The 18,323-nt window shown below is 44.9% G+C and overlaps 1 protein-coding gene across 2 annotated transcripts in view; it reads left to right on the top strand.

Moving 5' to 3' along the window:
* The first annotated feature begins 14,309 nt into the window (after positions 1–14,309).
* The window catches only part of LOC147099837 (aminopeptidase Ey-like), a 108,906-nt gene continuing 104,892 nt past the window's right edge, over positions 14,310–18,323 (top strand). For both annotated transcript variants that reach the window (XM_085968269.1, XM_085968268.1), the window contains exons 1-2: positions 14,310–14,968; positions 17,387–17,529. In XM_085968269.1, coding sequence (XP_085824395.1) covers positions 14,331–14,968; positions 17,387–17,529 — 781 coding nt within the window. In that variant the 5' untranslated portion in view covers positions 14,310–14,330. The remainder of the gene's footprint in view (positions 14,969–17,386; positions 17,530–18,323) is intronic.

Below are 18,323 nucleotides of genomic sequence, written 5' to 3'. Positions count from 1 at the left end.
AGCCAATGTTGAGGACTCCCAGGGCCACTCTTTCCCGACTGTATACCACTGTGCCGCCACCCCTGGTGGGTCTGTCCTGTTGGTGGGAGGAGTGGTGATGGAGGAGTTTGGGACGTTGGCTGAAAAGTATTATTCTGTGAGTATGAACATATCAGGCTGTTGCTTGACTAGTCTGTGGGACAGCTCTCCCAATTTGTTGGTGAGGAGGACTTTGCAGCGTTGACTGGGTTGGATGTGCCGTTGCTGTGTCTGTAGACGGTGCCGAGGTCAATGCCGGGTGGTCCGTCCGGATCATTAGTCCAGGCCTCTGGATTACTAGCCTCTGGATTACTAGCCCAGTGACATTACCACTACGCTACCGTGCCACGATAATACAGCACAGGAGGAGGCCATTCGGCCCACCGTGTTTGTGCCGGCTCTTTGAAAGAGCTCTCCAATTAGTCCCACTCCCCCGCTCTTACCCTATAGCCCTGCAAAGTTTCCCCTTCATGTATTTATGCAAGTCCCTTTTGAAAGTTATTCTTCAATCTGCTTCCACCGCCCTTTCAGCACATTCCAAATCATCATAACTCGCTGTGTAAGAAATTCTCCACGTCTCCCCTCTGATACTTTTGCCAATTACCTTAAATCTGTGTCCTCTGGTTACCGACCCTTCTGTCACTGGAATCAGTTTCTCCTGATTTACTCTAACAATTCATGATTTTGAACACCTCTATTAAATCTCCCCTTAACTTTCCCTGCTCTAAGGAGAACAACCCCAGCTTCGCTAGTCCCTCCATGTAACTGAAGTCCCTCATCCCTGGTACCATTCTATTAAATCTCTCTCTAAGGCCTTGACATCCTTCCTAAAGTGCGGTGCCCACGATTGAGCACAATACTCCAGCTGAGGCCTAATCAGTGTTTTATAAAGGTTTAGCATAACTTCCTTGCTTTTGTACTCTCTGCTTCTATTTAGAAACCCAAGGATCCCATATGTTTTTTTAACAGCTTTCTCAACTTGTCCTGCCACCTTCAAATATTTGTGTACATACACCCCCAGGTCTCTCTGTTCCTGCACCCCCTTTAAAATTGTACCATTCAGTTTATATTGCCTCTCCTCATTCTTCCTACCAAAATGCGATGGCCCACCACCATCTCTGGGCAGCAAGGGCTAAGCAATAAATGCAGCCAATCAGAGCTTATGAAAGTAGCTGTGAGCATTGACGGTGGGCGTCAGCATTGTGAACGGATGACACGATGGAGCAGAATCAGACAGCCTGTTGGGTTATAATGTCATGTGATGAAGAATCTCACAATATGATCTTTTTTACAAAGTAATTTATACTCCTTCACAATGAGTGTAATAAACAGAACTGCTGGCAGTGAAATCATAGAAAGTTACATTTTGGCCCATCATGTCCGCGCCGGCCAACAAAGAGCTATCCAGCCTAATCCCACTTCTCAGCTCTTGGTCCGTAGCCCTGCAGGTTACAGCATCCCAAGTGTACATCCAAGTACTTTTTAAATGTGGTTAGGGTTTCTGCCTCTACCACCCTTTCAGGCAGTGAGTTCCAGACCCCCACAACCCTCTGGGTGAAGAAATTTCCCCTCAAGTCCCCTCTAAACCTTCCACCAATTACTTTAAATCTGTGCCCCCTGGTTTTTGACCCCACTGCTAAGGGAAATAGGTCCTTTCTGTCCATTTTATCTAGGCCCCTCATAATTTTATACACCTCAATAAGGTCTCCCCTCAGCCTCCTCTGTTCCAAAGAAAACAAACCCAGCCTATCCAGTCTTTCCTCATAGCTAAGATTCTCTACTCCCAGTAACATCCTTGTAAATCTCCTCTGTAACCTCTCAAGTGCAATCACATCTTTCCTGTAATGTGGTGACCAGAACTGCACGCAGTACTCTAGCTGAGGCCTAACTAGTGTTTTATACAGTTGAAGCATTGAAGGGATAATTACCAGTCCTAGCCCTTTTCGGGCTACCCCAGATCAGGCGTATTCCCCAGACGTTCACCTTCAACTAAAGTTAGAGATAGCCGAATTCTATAAGACGTTTAATTGGGTCTAAAGGTCCAGGCTATCTCTCTCTAAAGGAAAGGAATGACTTGAAGATGTTACCGTCCTCTAGATAGCACTTTTAATAAGTTTAACTAGACTGTAACCTTCTGGATATTATAAGGGTCCGGAATACTCCCCCAGAATCTGCAACTCCTCACCAAAGGGTGTACAAAGATTGAGTTCGCGAGTTTGATACAGAAGCACTCTGTGAGACAATTCTAAAAATATATAGATTTAGTTAAGAGCTGACATACAGTTAACAGCTGTTGAGTCAATCGCAACTTTAACAGTTCAAAATACAAATAGCTTACATTTCTTATTCTCAGAGGTCCTTATTCTCAAATTTTAACTTCGTGCATTTTTACATTTCTATTATTCTTAATCCAGAATATCCACCAAAATCAAATAAGAGTACCTTTTTGATCCCCGAGACTCAAAGAATTAAAAACTTACAGAGCGTGCCTCTGAAGTTGAGAATCACTTGCCCTTTCCAGTGACTTCTGACTTTCCAAAAAGCTCTATTTTATACCTTTTTTTATTGGTTTACCCTTTGAAGTTTTCTGCTGATGTAAGCTAATTATCTCTAGTCATTCTTTGTTGAATTCTTTTCTACTCTTACTGTCATTTCAGCTGCCAACTCTCAGACTTCTGTCTGTTGTTTAGATGTTCAAAACGTTATCATAAAAAATGGTTATAACTTATGTATCTATTTGATGCCATTTTTACAAAGTTCTTTCATTCAATTTCTAAATCACTTCTGCTGTTTGAAAGCAGATGTCGTGTCTACTAACTGTTCCATTTTCAATACAAACACAATGGCCCAGAAATTCAGGTCGGAGGCTTCCCGCGGGTGCAAGCCTCCGACCTGCACTTACCTTGCGCGCCGGCCGTTGTGCTGTGGGCCCACGTGGGATTCTGATCCTGGGCCTCCTTGCATATCCCAGGCGCACAGTTAGTTCGAAGCGTCCCCGGGATCACGTGGGCCACGGAGAGCCAATGGTAGCAGGGAATGCTTCATTCATAAATTTGACAGGAAGAGCTGTCAAACCTATAAATACTATAAGCCCCAAAACATAACTAAAACTTCAAATATTTTTTTTTTTAAATCACATTTTTAAAATAACTAAATTACATGAAATAACAATTTTAAACAATAATTTAAAATTTTGAAAAAATTAATTACATTTTCTAACGGGGCTAAAAATAAACTTACCCTTCTTTAAAGTATTTAAAAATAATAAACCTGTGGAAAAAATGTTTTAATTTTAATTAATTTACCACTTACCTTGTTAAAAGCAGGCCTTGCGCCTGCTTTTTAAAAGTGTAACTACTGGAGACTTACCCTCCCAGAGAAACCTGCAAAAAAAACGTAAGTTCGATGCGTACGCGCTGCCTCTCCAGCGCACGTGTTCCACCTGTCAACCCCTTCTTTCAAGGGAACGGAAGTTTCGGTTTCCCGTGCATGTGCAGTGCATGCACAAAACCGGCACTTTTGTTGGGCCTACATGTGAGTACCCAGTGCATACTCACGTGTGGGGACCTGAATTTCTGGACCATTGTAATTGCTTGGTGTATCTATTGAAGTAATATCTTCAAAGTGTTCTTTAGGTAATTTTTACAACATGTAAATTAAAGACACTTCAACTAGGGTGTTTGTTGCATTTCTTAGCTAGTTCAATTGGTTGCATAGATAATCATGTTTCCTGTTTCTAATTTGATGTTACTTTTACGAAGGCACATGGTTTTTTAATATTCTGTGTTCCTGTTTGAAGTGTTAGTTTTTAACACTTTACTTGGGCATTGCTATTGTGTTGGTTCCAATGTTCAGACATAGAGGAACCTCCAGCCTGCTGTTTCAATAGGGCCATTGTCTTAGTATTAACAATCAATTCCCATTTCAAAAGCTTGTGTGGTGTTTACAACTTTTGTGTTAACACTTCATCTTATCTCAGAAGCCTGTATTCTGTTTGCAGCCTGTGTCATTGAGGCTTTTAGATTTTTAAATCCAGTATGTCATGTATTAATAATACCAGAAATCTGTTCATAGGATGGTGTATCTCTTGGAATATGGCTATTTCCTTTACAGCATAACCCCCCTGCTCGTGTGTTCTATGCCACGGCTAATAAAGGCAAGCATTCCGTATGCCTTCTTAACCACCTTATCCACCTGGCCTGTTACCTTCAGGGATCTGTGGACATGCATTCCAAGGTCCCTTTGTTCCTCTACAATATTCAGTGTCCTACCTTTTAATGTGTATTCCCTTTCCTTGTTAGCCCTCCCCAAATGCATTACCTCACACTTCTCTGGATTGAATTCCATTTGCCACTGTTCTGACCAATTTATTGATATCTTCCTGCAGTCTACAGCTTCCTTCTTCAGTATCAACCACACATCCAATTTTAGTATCATCTGCAAACTTCTTAATCAGACCCCCTATATTCAAGTCTAGATTATTGATATATACCACAAAAAGCAAGGGACCTAGTACTGAGCCCTGCGGAACCCCACTAGATACAGCCTTCCAGTCACAAAAACACCCATCAACCATTACCCTCTGCTTCCTGCCTCTGAGCCAGTTTTGAATCCAACTTGTCACTTTGCCCTGGATCCCATGGGCTTTTAACTTTGAGACCAGTCTGCCATGTGGAACCTTATCAAAAGCCTTGCTAAAATCCATATACACTACATCAAACGCACTACCCTCATCTACCCTCCTTGTTACCTCCTCAAAAAATTCAATCAAGTTTGTCAGACACGACCTTCCCTTAACAAATCCGTGCTGACTATCGTTGATTTAATCTGTGTCTTTCTAAATGAAGATTTATCCTCTCCTTCAGAATTCTTTCCAATAATTTTCCCACCACCAAGGTTAGGCTGACTGGCCTGTAATTACTCGGTCTATCCTTTTCTCCCTTTTTAAACAAGGGTACTGACATGAATCAGTCATTCATGAAAGAAAGACTTATGAAATAATACTGAGCGGCCTACGGGTGGCGCTGTCCAGGGAGAGTATAAATACTTGGGCACGGGCCCAGTTTGCGCAGAACATTCTTAACAGGAACTAGTGAAGGACACAACTAGACCTCCATGTTGTAAAACAGTTGATTAAAGCTTTGTTTAACGCTTAGACCAAGTGCCTAGTAGTTTTCTTATGTCAGGTACCACATTAGTAGTCCTCCAGTCCTCCGGCACCACACCTGAAGACAGAGAGGATTGAAAAATGATAGTCAGATCCTCTACTAGTTCCTCTTTTGCTTCGCTTAACAGCCTGGGATCGCATGAATGAACTACAGAATTTGTTCATCCCTGTTTGGCATAAAAATAAAACAAAAAAGGTGACTCAACCATGGCTAACAAGGGAAATTAGGGATAGCATAAGATCCAAGGAGAGGACATAAAATTGGCCAGAAAAAGCAGTAAACCTGAGGATGGGGAGCAGTTTAGGATTCAGCAAAGGAGGACAAAGGGATTAATTAAGAGGGCGAAAATAGAATATGAGAGTAAGCTTGCAAGAAACATAAAAACTGACTGTAAAAGCTCCTACAGATATGTGAAGAGAAAAAGATTGGTGAAATCAAGCATAGGTCCCTTGCAGTCAGAATCAGGGAAATTTATAATGGGGAACAAAGAAATGGCAAACCAATTAAATACATACTTTGGTTCTGTCTTCATAAAGGAGGACACAAATAACCTTCCAGAGATGTCGGGGAACATAGGGTCTAATGAGAGGGAGGAATTGAATGAAATCAGTATTTGTAGGGAAATGGTGTTCGGGAAATTGACGAGATTGAAGGCCAATAAATCCCCAGGGCCTGATAATCTACATCCTAGGGTACTTAAGGAAGTGGCCCTAGAAATAGAAGATGCATTGCTGGTCATCTTCCAAAATTCTATAGATTCTGGAATAGTTCCCATGGATTGGAGGGTAGCTAATGTAACCGCACTATTTTAAAAAGGTGGTAGTAAGATAACGGGGAATTATAGACCGGTAAGCCTGACATCGGTAGTGGGGAAAATGCTAGAGTCCATTATAAAAGATGTAATAGCAGAGCACTTGGAAAATAGTGACAGGATCAGACAAAGTCAACATGGATTTACAAAAGGTAAATCATGCTTGACTAATCTACTGGAATTTTTTGAGGCTGTAACTGGTAGAATAGATAAGGGAGAACCAGTGGATGTGGTGTATTTCGACTTTCAGAAGGCTTTTGATAATGTCCCGCATAAGAGATTGGTGTGCAAAGTTAAAGCACATGGGATTGGGGGTAAGGTACTGTCTTGGATAGAGAACTGGTTGGCAGACAGGAAGCAAAGAGTTGGAATAAACGGGTCTTTTTCCGAGTGGCAGGCAGTGACTAGTGGGGTACTGCAGGAATCAGTGCTAGGACCCCAGCTATTCACAATATATATTAATGACCTAGACGAGGGAACTAGATGTAATATCTCCAAGTTTGCAGACGACACAAAGCTGGGTGGGCGTGTGTGCTGTGAGGAGGATGCAGAGAATCTCCAGTATGATTTGGACAGGTTGGGTGATTGAGCAGATGCATGGCAGATGCAGTATAATGTGGATAAATGCGAGGTTATCCACTTTGGTGGCAAGAACAGGTGGACAGATTATTACCTGAACGGCAATAGATTGGGAGAAGGGGAAGTGCAACGAGACCTGGGTGTCCTTGTGCACCAGTCGCTGAAGGTAAGCATGCAGGTGCAGCAGGCAGTTAGGAAGGCAAATGGTATGTTGGCCTTCATAGCGAGAGGGTTCGGGTACAGGAGCAAGGATGTCTTGCTGCAGTTGTACAGGGCCTTGGTGAGACCACACCTTGAGTATTGTGTGCAGTTTTGGTCGACTTATCTGAGGAAGGGTGTTCTTGCTATGGAGGGAGTGCAGCAAAGATTCACCAGACTGATACCTAGGATGGCAGGAATGACTTATGCAGAGAGATTGGGTTGATTAGGCTTATATTTGCTAGAGTTTAGAAGAATGAGAGGGGATCTTATTGAAACTTATAAAATTCTAACAGGACTAGACAGACTAGATGCAGGAAGGATGTTCCCGATGGCGGGGGAGTCCAGAACCAGGGGTCACAGTCTAAGGAAAAAGGGTAAGCCATTTAGGACTGAGATGAGGAGGAATTTCTTCACCCAGAGAGTGGTGAACCTGTGGAATTCTCTACCACAGAAGGCAGGTGAGGCCAATTCATTAAATATATTCAAGAAGGAGTTAGATATATTTCTTAACGCTAAAGGGATCAGGGGGATATGGGGAGAAAGCAGGGACTGGGTACTGAATTTGGATAATCAGCCATGATCTCATTAAATGGCGGAACAGGCTCGAGGGGCTGAATGGTGTACCCCTGCTCCTATCTTCTGTTTCTATGATACATTTCATCAGGGCCTGGGGATTTATCCACTTTTAAAGCTGCTAAACCCCTTAATACTTCCTCTCTCACTATGTGTATTTCATCTAATATTTCACACTCCTCCTCCCCGATAGCAATGTCTGCTTCGCCCCTCCTTTGTGAAAACAGACGCAAAGTATTCATTAAGACCCCTACCGACGTCTCCTGCCTCCACACACACGTTACCCTCATGATCTCTAATAGGCCCTACCCTTTCTTTAGTTATCCTCTTACTCTTAATATATTTATAAAACATCTTTGGGTTTTACTTGCCAAGAATTTTTCATGCTCTCTCTTTGCTTTCCTAATATCCTTTTTAATTGCACCCCTGCACTTTCTGTACTTCTCTAAAGATTCTGGAGTATTTAGCCCTCGGTATCTGTCATATGCCTCCCCTTTTTTCTTTATCCTACCCTGTATGTCCCAAGACATCCAGGGGGCTCTAGATTTATTAGTCCCACCTTTTTTCTTTAAGGGCACATTGGTCTGAACCCTCCGGACCTCCTCCTTGAATGCCTCCCACTGCTCTGACACTGATTTACCTTCAAGTAGCTGTTTCCAGTCCACTATGGCTAAATCCCCTCTGAGCTTAGCAAAATTTGCTTTTCCCCAATTTAGAATTTTTATTCCTGGTCTATCCTTGTCCTTTTCCATAACTACCTTAATTCTAACTGAATTATGGCCACTAGCACCAAAATGTTCCCCCACTGATACGCCTTCTACCTGCCCAGCTTCATTCCCTAAAACTAAGTCCAGAACCGCCCCCTCCCTTGTTGGGCTTGCTACATACTGGCTAAAAAACTTCTCCTGGATACATTTTAGGAATTCTGCACCCTCTATACCCTTCACACTAATTTTATCCCAGTTACTATTGGGGTAGTTGAAATCCCCTACTATTACTGCCCTATAGTTTTTGCACTTCTCAGAAATTTGTCTACATATTTGTTCTTCTATCTCCCTCTCACTGTTTGGGGGTCTGTAGTACACTCCCAGCAGTGTGATCGCCCCTTTTTTGTTTTTCAATTCGACCCATATGGCCTCGTTTGATGATCCCTCCAACATACCATCCCTCCTCACAGCTGTAATAGTTTCTTTAATCAATATCACGACCCCCCCCTCCCTTTTTACCTCCCTCTCTATCCCGTCTGAAAATCCTGTAACCAGGAATGTTGAGCTGCCATACCTGCCCCTCTTTCAGCCATGTCTCTGTAATAGCTATAATATCATCGTCCCAAGTATCTACCTGTACCCTCAGCTCATCTGCCTTGAAATAGTATTGCTCAAAGTTAAAAATTACAAATGCAATCTAAATATCTATTCTAGTCATCAAACTTTAACTAGACTATAATTTTCCGTGCATTGTTTGAGTACTTGTCACATTAATGTTTACATGAGATGGGACGTTGATCTCACATTGGGGAATGGAAGTGTTTCAGACCTGATTCTGCCTGATGTGCTACTGACCTTTACTGCTCAGGAAGTGGCTGATTTTCATTCTTGATCTATGAGTTAACTGATCTACAATTTACAGTGTCTGGGCTGGATTGGGATTGGTGCTCCTGATCCTGATCCAGTGAGACTCCTGGAATGTGTAGACACTGGGTGAGAACACGATTGAGCCTGGTTGTGATGGCCCCTCTCACACACCATCTAAAGGCCTGTTCGGTCTCTGCCTGGGTTCCAAGAGGAATGGTCATTTGGAAAGCTGCCAACATTTGTGCATGTGTAACCTCTCTAGGGAGAACATTAGGGGGGAAACTAACTAAGAGACGGTTGTTAACTGATTGCCATCTCACACTTCTCATCTCATAAAGGGAGACTTGGTGACTTATATATTTTAATTTAGTCCATCTCATTCAGACTTGGGGAAGGAAGCCACAGTTTATGGGTTTCTTTGCTACAAAGTATTTGAAAATATTTGGTTTGGCTACATCCTTCTGATGATAAACGATGAGTCAATCACCGTTTCCAACGCTATATTTAAGACCAACAATGTTAAACTTTGATTATAGTTTAATGTTTTCACTTACAAAATACAAAGGATAATAATCTCACCAACCATCAGCACCAATCATCACTTGATTCATTTGTCAGCAACAATTCATCTGCTCCAGAAAGCTGTGGGGACAAAATACAATCACAAGTAGATTCCACTGTCATTCATTCATGGAGCTGCACCTGACGGTGATGTGTGTCCTCCGAGCCGCTGCTGTCATCAGCCCAATAGTGGTCTTCAGCTGAGCCTGTTCCCTAATCTCACTCTCCCTTTGACCAGCTCCCAGTATAAGGCCTTTTGCCCGGAATTATTCATTGCCGTTGGCCCCGGAAACCCCTAGACCGTCGAACAACACGAGCACAAGTGCTCTGGTCCCAGGGCTTGTGCTTTATTTACCGTGGTGTGTTTAGAAGACACAAGCCTTGAGTGAGTACTGTAGGCTGCCTTCTCATCAGGAGTCATAGTCATAGAGTCATAACGGCACAGAAGGAGGTCATTCGGTCCATTGTGTCCGTGCCGGCTTTCTGTAGAACAATCCAGTCAGTCCCATTCCCCCGCTCTATCCCCGTAGCCCTGCAAGTTTATTTCCCTCAAGTGCCTATCCAGTCTCCCCTTGAAAACATTGAGTGTCTCCGCTTCCACCAGCAGCGAGTTCCAGGTCATCACCACTCGCTGCGTAAAAAAGTTTTCCCTCACGTCCCCCCCTGTATCTCTTGCTCAAAACCTTAAATCTGTGTCTCCTAGTTCTTCTACTATCAACTAGTGGAATTAGCCTTTCCCCGTCTAGCCTATCCAAGCCCGTCATAATCTTGTACACCTCTATCAAATCACCCCACAACCTCCTTTGCTCTAATGAAAATAAATCCAGCTTCTCCAACCTGTCCTTGTAGCAAAGATCCCCGCTCCCTGGAACCATTCTGGTAAATCTCCTCTGCACCCTCTCAAGGGCCTTCACATTGTTCCTAAAATGTGGTGACCAGAACTGGACGCAATACTCCAGTTGTGGCCTAACTAGCACTTTATAAAGGTTCAGCATAACTTCTCTACTTTTGTACTCAATACCTCTATTTATGAAGCCCAAGATCCCATTTGCTTTGTTAACCACTCTCTCAATATGTTCTGCCACCTTCAGGGACCTATGCACATTAACTCCCAGGTCCCTCTGTCCCTGCACAATCTTTAAAACTGTGCCATTAAGTGTATATTGCCTCTCCCTGTTCCTTCTGCCAAAATGCATCACCTCACACTTCTCTGTATTAAATTACATCTGCCACTTGTCTGCCCATTCTAATAGCCTTTCTATGTCCTGTTGCAGTCGATTGGTATCATCCTCACTGTTTGCAGCACCCCCAAGTTTGGTGTCATCGGCAAATTTAGAAATTCTACTCTGTATTTGAATATTCAGGTCATTTACATATATATCAAAAAAAGCAGTGGCCCCAGCACTGACCCTTGGGGAACACCACTATCTACCATCCTCCAGTCTGAAAAACAGCCATTTACCACAACTCGCTGTTTTCTGCCCTTAAGCCAATTCCTTATCCAAGCTTCCACTGACCCAGCTATTCCATGAGCCTCAATTTTGTTAACCAGCCTTCTATGTGGTACTTTGTCAAACGCCTTCCGAAAATCCATGTAGACAACATCCATTGCATTCCCTTCACCAATCCTCTCTGTCACTTCATCAAAAAATTAAATTAGATTAGTTAAACACCATCTGCCTTTTACAAATCCATGTTGGCTCTCCTTAATTAGCTTAAATCTCTCCAAGTCCCCTTTAATTTTTTCCTTGATTATTGTTTCTAAAACTTTACCCAGCACTGATGTTACTAGGTTTGTCCTTACACACTTGCTTGAACAGTGGTGTCACATTTGTCTGTCCTATTTGAGGATGGTGATGTGCTACTGGACTAGTGACCCTAGAGGTTGAGAGTTCATCTCACTGTGATGAAATCGGGTAACAGTCGGGAAAATGAAAGATAGCAGGGTCAAAGAAACCCACCTTACATGATCGGGTTAACTCAAACAATCCTTGCCCACATCCTGAGAACTTGCATCACTGGAATGAGTTAAGCGGCATTCCACACTAATTTGTCAACAGATTCTCATTGTGACATGGCTAAAGTTCCCACAAGACTAATTGAAAAGATGCCTGGAATTTGGGACCATATTTAATTAACGTTCACTGATTCTGTTCTGAAAACTTTGTTGATACAAATTTACCCGTAATTTAAAAATATACCAAGAAAACAACTGTAACCCTGTGTGTCAGTGTGTCAGTGTGTCTGTGTGTGTCAGTGTGTCTGTGTGTGTTAGTGTGTCTGTGTGTGTCAGTGTGTCTGTGTGTGTTCGTGTGTCTGTGTATAATTGTGCAAAGATGGGTGGTAGGTCAGAAGATTGGAAAGAATATAAAAAACGGTAAAGAATGACAAATATTAATAAGGAGAGAAAAATTAGAGTACAAGAGAAAGCTAGCTGGAAATATAAAAACAGATAGTAAGAGTTTCTATAGATATTTAAAAAAGAAGAGTTAACAAAGTGAGCGTTGGTCCTATAGAAAGTGAGTCTGGGGAATTAATAATGGAAAATAAGGAGATGGCAATTGAATTGAACAGGTATTTTGCATCGGTCTTCACTATAGAGGATACAAGTAACATCCCAGAAATAGCTGTAAATCAGGAAATGGCAGGGAGGGAGGAACTCAAGAAAATTACAATCACCAGGGAAGTGGTACTGAGCAAATTGTTGGAGCTGCGGGCTGACAAGTCCCCGGGTCCTGATGGTCTTCATCCTAGGGTCTTAAAAGAAGTGGCTAGTGAGATAGTTGATGCGTTGGTTTTAATTTTCCAAAATTCCCTAGATTCGGGGAAGGTTCCATTAGATTGGAAAATAGCGAATGTAACTCCTTTATTGAAAAAGGGAGGGAGACAGAAAGCAGGAAACTACAGGCCAGTTAGCTTAACATCTATCCTAGGGAAGATGTTAGAAGCTATTATTAAAGACATTATAGCAGGGCACTTAGAAAAGTTCAAAGTAATCAGGCAGAGTCAACATGGTTTTGTGAAAGGGAAATCATGTTTAACCAATTTATTGGAGTTCTTTGAGGAAGTAACATGTGCTGTGGATAAAGGGGAACCAGTGGATGTACTGTACTTAGATTTCCAGAAGGCATTTGATAAGGTGCCACATCAAAGGTTATTGCGGAAAATGAAAGCTCATGGTGTAGGGGTAGCACATTGGCATGGATAGAAGATTTGCTAGCTAACAGGAAACAGAGAGTAGGCATAAATGAGTCATTTTCTGATTGGCAAGATGTAACGAGTGGTGTGCCACAGGGATCAGTGCTGGGACCTCAACTTTTTACTATTTATATAAATGACTTGGATGAAGGGACCGAAGGTATGGTTGATCAATTTGCTGATGACACAAAGATAGGTAGGAAAGTAAATTGTGAAGAGGACATAAGGACGCTGGACGCTACAAAGGGATATAGATAGGTTAAGTGAGTGGGCAAAGATCTGGCAAATGGAGTAAAATGTGGTAAAATGTGAAGTTGTCCATTTTGGCAGGAAGAATAAAAAAGAAGCATATTATCTAAATGGTGAGAGATTGCAGAGCTCTGAGATGCAGAGGGATCTGGGTGTCCTAGTGCATGAATCGCAGAAGGTTACTGTGCAGGTACAGCAAGTAATTAGGAAAGCTAATAGAATGTTATCATTTATTGCGAAGGGAATTGAATACAAAAGTAGGGAGGTTATGCTTCAGTTATACAGGACATTGGTGAGACCACATCTGGAGTACTGTGTACAGTATTGGTCTCATTATTTAAGGAAGGATGTAAATGCATTGGAAGCAGTTCAGAGAAGGTTTACTAGACTAATACCTGGAATGGGCGGGTTGTCTTATGAGGAAAGGTTGGACAGGCTAGGCTTGTATCCGCTGGAGTTTAGAAGAGTAAGAGTTGACTTGATTGAAACATATAAGATTCTGAGGGGTCTGGACAGGGTGGATGTGGAGAGGATATTTCCTCTTGTGGGAGAATCGAGAACTAGGGGTCACTTTAAAAATAAGGGGTCACCCATTTAAGACAGAGATGAGGAGAATTTTTTTTGCATAGAGGGTCGGGAGTCTTTGGAACTCTTCCTCAGAGGGCGGTGGAAGCAGAGTCTTTGAATATTTTTAAGGCAGAGGTAGATAGATTCTTGGTATGCAAGGGGGTGAAAGATTATCGGGGGTAGGCGGGAATGTGGAGTAATCAGATCAGCCATGATCTTATTGAAATAATAACAGAAAATGCTGGAAAAACTCAGCGGTCTAGGCAACATCCGTGGAGAGAAAATAGAGTCAACGTTTCGGGTGAAACCCTTTGTCAAGACTGAAGAAGCACAGGAAATGAAATAGATTAAACGGCCAGTATGGGGGCTGGGAGAGAACAAAAGAGAAGTAAAGAGACATTAAGAGGTATTCAAAATGAGAGGAGATGGTGATAGGACTAGTGGAGACAAAAGAGGGCTTATTGATCTTATTGAATGTTGGATCAGGCTGGAAGGGCCGAGTGGCCTACTCCTGCTCCTAATTCGTATGTTGTGATTCCGATTTGTGAATGTCTTTGACACACTGGCCAGGCTCTGCAGCCGGGCACCGAATTCAATAAATTCACATTTCACCAGGGAGGAAATTGTTTTCCGTTAAACGCAAACTGGTTCCAGATGTTTCAAACCAACAACCCTGAGTTAATCAAATAGGAGCTCAGTGACCATCGCCCGAGTTAATATTTCAATCATTAATCCGTCTGCAATAAAAGGAACATTTTCGCCGTAAAAGACCATCGCAGGTGAGTCCGTTCGTTCCGTCCTCACCTGGATCTTCCACCTGGATCTTCCACCATGAAGTTCCAAATCAACAAAACCCAGGTGGTGGTCGGAGTCCTGCTGGCCGCCAGCGCTATCGCCACCATCATCGCCCTGGCAGTGGTCTACGCTCAGGAGAAGAACAAGAGCGGGACAGGATCGCCCGAGAGTCCGGGGACAGGGTCGCCCGAGAGTCCGGGGACAGGATCGCCCGAGAGTCCGGGGACAGGATCGCCGCCCGCCACCACACCGCCTCCATCTAACCCTTGGAACAAGTTCCGACTCCCCCAGTCTCTGGTCCCCGATCACTATGACCTGACCCTCTGGCCCCATCTGGACCAGCACCCCACCAAGGGCTATTATTTCACGGGGAAAGCCACCGTCTTCTTCCACTGTGTCCAGGACACCGACCTGATCCTGATCCACAGCAACAAGCTGCACTTCACCAAGTTGGGGAAACACATCGCCCAACTGGCGGTCCATGATCGCTCGAATCCCCCCGAAATAGCAAAGACATGGCTGCAAGGGGACACCCAGTATCTGGTGATCAAACTGTCCTCCAGTCTGTCCACAAGTAAGAATTATTCGCTGCATACGGAGTTTGAAGGAGAGCTGGCGGACGACCTCGCCGGCTTTTACAGGAGCCAATACATCGCTGAAAATGGAAAACCCAGGTCAGCCTGCTTACAGAAAATAATTTACAAATACTGAGCTAACTATAAGGAAACATTACTTTCAAGGATTGTTAAAATACTGTTGTAAAAGAGATGGTTCAGGGAAGGGAGGCGATCTGGGAGGAGTGATTGGGGAAAGTGTGGGGGCAGAACATGGGGATTCCCATCACTTTGGGGGACGATCAGGAGCGGCACCCCTTTGATGGGCCGGCCCTGGGATCACACCTGTATTAGAAGCAAACCCCCAGTAAATACAACCACCCTGGCCCCGACCCCTCTCCCCATCTCCTTGGTCTGGTTTGGACTTGCTGCAGTTATACAGGGCCTTGGTGAGGCCGCACCTTGAGTATTGTGTGCAGTTTTGGTCGCCTTATCTGAGGAAGGATGGTCTTGCCATGGAAGGAGTTCTGCGAAGATTCACCAGGCTGATACCTGGGATGGCAGGAATGACGTATGAGGAGAGATTGGGTCGATTGGGCTTGTACTCGCTGGAGTTTAGAAGAATGAGAGGGGATCTCATTGAAACTTATAAAATTCTAACAGGACTAGACAGACTAGATGCAGGAAGGATGTTCCCGATGCCGGGGGAGTCCAGAACCAGGGGTCACAATCTAAGGATAAGGGGTAAGCCATTTAGGACTGAGATGAGGAGGAATTTCTTCACCCAGAGAGTGATGAACCTGTGGAATTCTCTACCACAGAAGGCAGCAGAGGCCAATTCATTAAATATATTCAAGAAGGAGTTAGATATATTTCTTAAGACTAAAGGGATCAAGGGATATGGAGAGAAGGCAGGGACAGGGTACTGAATTTGGATGATCAGCCATGATCGCATTGAATGGCGGAGCAGGTTCGAGGGGCTGAATGGCCGACTCCTGCTCCTATCTTCTATGTTTCTATGACTCCAGTTCCGTGTGAAGGTGAACCGGGAGCCTCAGTCAGAGCTGATCTGTACTTGGACTTCACACGTCAAAACCGGGCGGCACAGACCGACCTGAACCCAACCGAACCGAGAGATCGCACAGAGGGCAGAAGGCTCAGTGGTTGGGACATTTCTCACAGAGCACAGCGTCCGAAACTCAACCAGCCCTGAGCTTGGACTCAATATAGGAGAGTTTCCCCACAATGATAGAAATTACAGCACAGAAGGAGGCCATTCAGCCCCCGGTGTTGGAGCTCTCTCCTGTAACCCCATTCCCCCCTCCCCCATCCTTTTATGTTCCTTCTTTTCAAATATTCATCCCATTCACTTTTAAATGATGTTCTAATCTCTGCCTCAATAGCCACTGTGAGCAGCAGTGCCCAGGAGAAGTCATGCCCCATTCTGGGAGACTCCCGGGCAATTCCTGAGAGTTGGCAACCCGGCTCTACAGGGATCTTCTGTAAATGCTTACACGCTCTCACAAGCTGGAGCCAATGTAGGTCAGCAAGCACAGGGGCAATGGGCGAACGGGACTTGGTGCGAGTTAGGACACGGGCAGCCGAGTTTTGGATGACCTCAAGGTTACATAGGGTGGAATGTGGGAGGCCGGCCAGGAGTGCGTTGGAATAGTCGAGTCTAGAGGTAACAAAGGCATGGATGAGGGTTTCAGCGGTGGAGGGGGGGGGTTGGGGTGTGGGGGGGTTGGGGTGTGGGGGGTTGGGGTGGGGGGGGAGGGGAGGGTGTGGGGGAGGGAGAAGGTGTGGGGGGTGTGGGGGAGGGTGTGGGGGAGGGTGTGGGGGGGTTGGGGTGTGGGGGAGGGGGAGGGGAGGGTGTGGGGGGGTTGGGGTGTGGGGGAGGGGGAGGGGAGGGTGTGGGGGGGTTGGGGTGTGGGGGTGGGGGAGGGGAGGGTGTGGGGGGGTTGGGGTGTGGGGGAGGGGGAGGGGAGGGTGTGGGAGGGGAGGGTGTGGGGGGGTGTGGGGGAGGGAGAAGGTGTGGAGGGTGTGGGGGAGGGTGTGGGGGAGGGGGAGGGTTTGGGGTGTGGGGGAGGGGGAGGGTTGAGGGGGTTGGGGTGTGGGGGGTTTGGGGTGTGGGGGGCAGGTGTCAGGGGGGCGGTGGTAAGTCACTTTGCAGCAGTGCAGAAAGGCACGGATTGTCTCAGGTTATTGCAGGTTGTCCGGGAATAACCCTGGGAATCCTAATTCATCCTCGACAATCCCAGAATTGATTCCTCTCCATCCCCGCTCGCTCTGGTCACTGAGTGCTTCCCCGAGGAGTGAGTCATTCAGCACTTCACCAAGGGAGGCTCCGGGAATCTGTTAGTGGTCAATAGGTCTTCAAACAGACTCCCAGACAGTGACTGACTGACATTTCAGCAAAATAACGGAAAGTGGGGGAGAAAATAATTTTTCAAAATGGAAGATAAATATGAAAGTGCAGTCTGGTCATTTTGACTTCTCCTGTGATCACCGAGCTCTGATCTTGCTCTGTTATTAAAGAGTTATCGCAACAACTCAGATGGCACCGACTGATGCCAGGAAAGCGTTCCCGTGCTTTGATGAGCCAGCGATGAAAGCCACATTCAACATGACCCTGTATCACAAAGCGGAACACAAAGCAATCTCCAACATGCCAGCAATCAGTAAGTCTCACAAGTTTCATTAGCTAATTAGTGGTTTTAATAAAGTAACTAGGGTAAAACGGGGACTGGGGGGGTGCAGGGCTGGGGCGGCTGGAAGGGCCGGAGGGGCTGGGGGGGGGGGGGGGTGCTGCGGGGGCAGGATGGGGGCCAGGGCGGGGGGCAGGGGCAAGGCGGTGGTCTTGCCTGTCTGAATGCCCCAACACTGATTTCCTCCATCTCAATGATCAAAAAAGGGGAAAAGGATAAACCTGGCAATTACAGGCTAGTCAGTTTAATGTCGATGATGAGAACTGATACCTGGGATGGCAGGAATGACGTATGAGGAGAGATTGGGTCGATTGGGCTTATACTCGCTGGAGTTTAGAAGATTGAGAGGGGATCTCATTGAAACTTATAAAATTCTAACAGGACTAGACAGACTAGATACAGGAAGGATGTTCCCGATGCCGGGGGAGTCCAGAACCAGGGGTCACAGTCTAAGGATAAGGGGTAAGCCATTTAGTACAGAGATGAGGAGGAATTTCTTCACCCAGAGAGTGGTGAACCTGTGGAATTCTCTACCACAGAAGGCAATGGAGGCCAATTCATTAAATATATTCAAGAAGGAGTTGGATATATTTCTTAAGGCTAAAGGGATCAAGGGATATGGGGAGAAAGCAGGGACAGGGTACTGAGTTTGGATGATCAGCCATGATCTCATTGAATGGCGGAGCAGGCTCGAGGGGCCGAATGGCCTACTCCTGCTCCTATCTTCTATGTTTCTATGTTAAGCTTTTAGAAACAATGGGGGTCAT

The sequence above is a fragment of the Somniosus microcephalus genome, chromosome 27, assembly GCF_052327205.1.
Source record: "Somniosus microcephalus isolate GS21.2 chromosome 27, FLI_Smic_1.0, whole genome shotgun sequence".
Lineage (NCBI taxonomy): Eukaryota > Metazoa > Chordata > Chondrichthyes > Squaliformes > Somniosidae > Somniosus > Somniosus microcephalus.
This window is presented reverse-complemented; position numbering and strand designations above follow the sequence as displayed.